Raw genomic sequence first — 3,834 nt, 5'->3', positions numbered from 1 at the left:
GCACCATCTGAATCAGTGTTTTTGTGATACAGCAGCCACAGTGTTTGGTAAGGATCGGGGTAGAGAACACAAGTTGACTTTAGCTGCCGTGGGAAGCCTTCTCTGCAGGCTCCAGCAGCTTTCTGGAGCTGCCTCACAAACTTACCCACTTCCTTGTCACTGGAACCACAGTTCAGTCCTGTGTTTCTAACCCTTGCCTGGCTAGTGCAGGACACTGAAACGGGTACCCAGCAACACCTCTAACCTTAAGGTAACCCGCAAGATCCAAGCATACACTTTATCCAGAAACTGTAGGAAGGCTACAAGGGAAAAACCTCCTTTATTTCAACATTTTAATGAACTATAATAGTTTTTCTACATGGACAAACATTTGGTTTTACTGGCAGAAGCATCTCGAAGTTCACAACTCCAAACACAGATTTAAGAAGAAACATCCAAACTTTTAATCTCTAAATCTTGTTTAAGTGGACTTCATCATTCCTTTGTTTCCTTGAAAGAGGTTAGTGGCTTGGGGCAGTATTTTATCCAGAAGATAAACATCTCTTGATGGTTGCACTACAGTTGGCTTTCATCCTTTACTGCCTGAAGTCCAGTTTCAAGTTTAAATTAGAGATACGTTCCACATGGCTTGCAGCACAGTGCTTTTTCCATCTCATTTCTCCAGGGGTGCATAATTCAAAAGCTTCTCAATCAGATCCACATGGGCGAGGAGCATTCTGCGGCAGCAGTATCTCTTCAAGCCAAGGGCATCCAGGGCATCTCTATTAACGAACAACAATTAAAAAACATAACAGATGAAGTGAGTCAGAACCACTTGTAAGCGTTTCCTAAGCAACACACTGATTACTTTGAGCTCAGTCATAGAGGAAAATTTGTTTGCAGTTCAAAGACAGACAGAAATTCAGCACGTGCTGTTAATGCCCTTTTCCCTTAGTGCTGCTGAGTGTGTTTGCCCATGCTCCAGCCGGCCAGAGCACAGGGTCTGCTGCTGAGGAGGGTCCCCAGCTGCCACAGCTTTCAGAGGGCACTGTTTTAACATATTTCTGTAAACTGAGGATGATTCTTGCCTATTTCACAAGATAAATTTAAGTTCTGAGCCACGCTAAAAAGGTGAGATATACAGAAACTAAAATAACTCGGAATGCAAAGTCCCCCACGCAGGGATGCTAATTCGGAGATGGCTACAATCCTTCCCAGCTCCCATGGGAGAAGGCACTCGGTTATACAACCTGCCCCCAACATACACACCAGTAAGGTAGGTGCAGGCTGGTCAGAAATCAGTGTTTCACAGTCTTTCCACTGAACTCCTTCGGAGTGACTGCTCCAGATTCTTATGTTTGGGCAGAGGATGTTGAGTCACCCTAGCCTGAACGCTGCGGGTGTTTTCCATGGCCGTGCCTGTCAGTCCTCTTAAAGGTCACGGTACTACCAGGATCTTTAGCTGCAACCTCTGCACCATAAATCCAGTCTGACACTCCTTCAGAATGTGACATTTGTGAGACATGACAGATCTCAGGTCTTTATGACGATACTGACATAATGCAGTGCAATAAAGCGTTTGCTCAAAACAAACTTCATTTCCTGGAACTTGTAATTCTCCTGTAGGATAGGCCAATGGATACTTTTCTGAAATACAAAGGACTGAAAGGAAGCCTCTGCCTCTGCTGGACAACGGGAAAAGGTTGTTTGGCTTCAAGCAGTACAGTCTAACTGCAGGAGCCAACCTCCAGCAGCTTCTCTGCTGTCACTCAGTCCTTGCAACTGTGGACAGTGCAGCAGGGCTGTTCGTCCTAGGACAGCTCCTGCAAAACTTGTTTCAGACAAGTATAAGAGCACTGTGGGGCACCATAAAGAATGTTTATAAATAACATCACATCATGCCTCAATTTTCCAAAACACCTGAGAACAAAAGCATCTGATGTCTGTTGATAGGTGAATTTTAAGAGCTATCTGAAGAGTTCTGAACTCTCATATGCAGTTATCAGAGATGCAAAATACCAACATTAATCACAATTTCCAAAGTCATACTATATACTTTAAGACAACTTTAGTTGTATTTACGTTTTCCTCCAGCTTCCAAGGACTTGTGCAAAAAGAGCACTTTTAAGGGACAAACAGAAAGATGTGGGTGTCTTTTTAAAATACTGATTATTTAGACAAGTTTTCCTATTTTGCCCATCCATTTCTTAAGCCACCATTAACAGTCACTGCAGTACTGCACTGTAAGATTTTAGCTGTTGGATATCTGTGAACTCTACTTCTTACAACACCATAATTGCATTAATTGGAACAAGCACCCCAGAATCAAGCCAGTGACCACAATTGTTTTCAAGTGAGCATTTGTCAATGGCAACACAAAACTCCTATACAAAAGCAGAGGGATAATGAAGAAAAATATTAAAATGTAATGCCTAGAATACATGTCAGAAGCATTATCAGAAAAGTCCTGGTAAACTTAATAAGCTTACCTGTAAAACTATTAGGATCCCCAACTGCTTGAAAACAAACTAAATTATTTGCTTTCTACTTAACATCTACTTTCTACTTCAACATCACTTAAATTTCTAACTTCTTTTTCACTCCTCTGAATTGCAAACATCCATGGATACTTTTACTTGTTTCATACTTAAACTTGATGCAAATGTAAGTATTTCTCAACTTTTGTTCTCAAAGCTTCTGAGGTAGTGTCACCATAGTTACACTCTCCTTGAAGTATTAGTAGAAACTCTGGCTATGCAAGGGATGCACAGACTTCTTAACACACAGTTGTTAGGACTATCACTGGGGTATCTAAAGCAGGTAAAGCCTCTTTCTCCAGCAAATCAGTACTCAAAAATAAGGTTAGCAACCCTGGGTTAAAATGCTTAAAAAAAAAAAACAAAAAAACCAACCAAAATCGCTAAACACTTCATACACTTGTAAATTTTTCCTTCTCTGCCTTTAAGAAACTGATCACGTTGGTCAAAGTTGGGTATATGGAAGGGGAAGAAACAAGCAAATGTGTACAGAGTTAAATATTTGGGAATGTTTTGGGTACAAGGGCCAACTTCCACACTGCTACCCTCAAAGATTCAGTGGGGAAATAAGTACTTTGTTGCCTATTGTAATTTCTAACTCTTGGTTAAACCACCTCAGAATGTACCTGTGATTATTTTAGCTTCTCTACGTCTCTTTCATGATGCCAGGACCCTGCACTGGTGCCTCTGGGCCTGCCTGGGCGGGGAGGCTGGGCGAGAGGCTCTCCAGAGCTCCCTTCCCAGCCCAGCAGCTCCGGGATCTTGTGCACTGTGGATCCCACCCGCGGCGCGACTCGAACACGCAGAAACCAAACCCACCCTTCCGTGTACTCCGCCTGCAGAAGGCCGAGGTAGGCTTCCCACTTGTTCCCCACGATCTTGCCGCACGTGAAGCACCTGACCGGGATGATCATTTCTGCGCTGTGCCTGCAACGACACAAACGCCGCGACAAACAGCGCGTCACAGCCCGCCCGAGCGGCCGCGCTCAGGGCTGCGCTGCCCCGCGCCGGCCTGGCGGCGGCTGTGGGGTGCAGCAGCCCGGTCCCGAGGGCTCTCCGGAGGAAAGCGGCCCATCCCGATCCCGATCCCGCCCTCGGCCCCCGCTCCCGCCCGGCACCTCCTTGGCCCCGCGAGCGGCTCCCACCGCGCGCCTCCTCCGCTGCCGATGGCCGCCGGCCGCCACCACCGCGCCTGGCCGGGGGAAACCGCGCCGCCGCCGGCCGGCCCGACACGGCGGGCGGGCGGGTTGAGGGGCCCGACTCCCCCCTGTGTACTTGATGGTAGCGGCCCGCGGTACGGCGTCCCCGGCGGCCCAAG

General features: G+C 46.6%; 1 protein-coding gene across 2 annotated transcripts; it reads right to left on the bottom strand.

Annotated features, from left to right (window-relative positions):
• Positions 1-300: 300 nt before the first annotated feature.
• Positions 301-3,793, bottom strand: POLR2L (RNA polymerase II, I and III subunit L). Of its 2 annotated transcripts, none has more exons than XM_041481308.1 (3): positions 3,635-3,793; positions 3,336-3,443; positions 301-761 (listed from the first exon to the last, which is right to left on the bottom strand). In XM_041481308.1, exons 2-3 carry the CDS (start codon positions 3,428-3,430, stop codon positions 653-655), a joined length of 204 nt encoding a protein of 67 aa, XP_041337242.1. In that variant the 5' UTR covers positions 3,431-3,443; positions 3,635-3,793; the 3' UTR covers positions 301-652. The 2 variants fall into 2 exon arrangements, with proteins under 2 accessions (XP_041337242.1, XP_041337243.1); XM_041481309.1 differs by having other exon boundaries at positions 3,662-3,777.
• Between the last annotated feature and the right edge of the window lie 41 nt (positions 3,794-3,834).

This window comes from Pyrgilauda ruficollis, unplaced genomic scaffold (assembly GCF_017590135.1).
Source record: "Pyrgilauda ruficollis isolate IOZ18807 unplaced genomic scaffold, ASM1759013v1 scaffold55, whole genome shotgun sequence".
In the NCBI taxonomy this organism is placed as follows: Eukaryota; Metazoa; Chordata; class Aves; order Passeriformes; family Passeridae; genus Pyrgilauda; species Pyrgilauda ruficollis.
Note: the sequence above shows the minus strand (reverse complement) of the source record. Positions and strands in the feature narration are given on the sequence as shown.

What these genes read in the sequence shown, in the direction of transcription:
- POLR2L (XM_041481308.1), bottom strand. Translation starts at nt 3,430, where the DNA reads ATGATCATCCCGGTCAGGTGCTTCACGTGCGGCAAGATCGTGGGGAAC. An exon ending in CAGGCGGAGTACACGGAAGG is followed by an intron (nt 762 to 3,335) that starts GTGGGTTTGGTT and finishes GTTCGTTAATAG; the next exon opens with AGATGCCCTGGATGCCCTTG.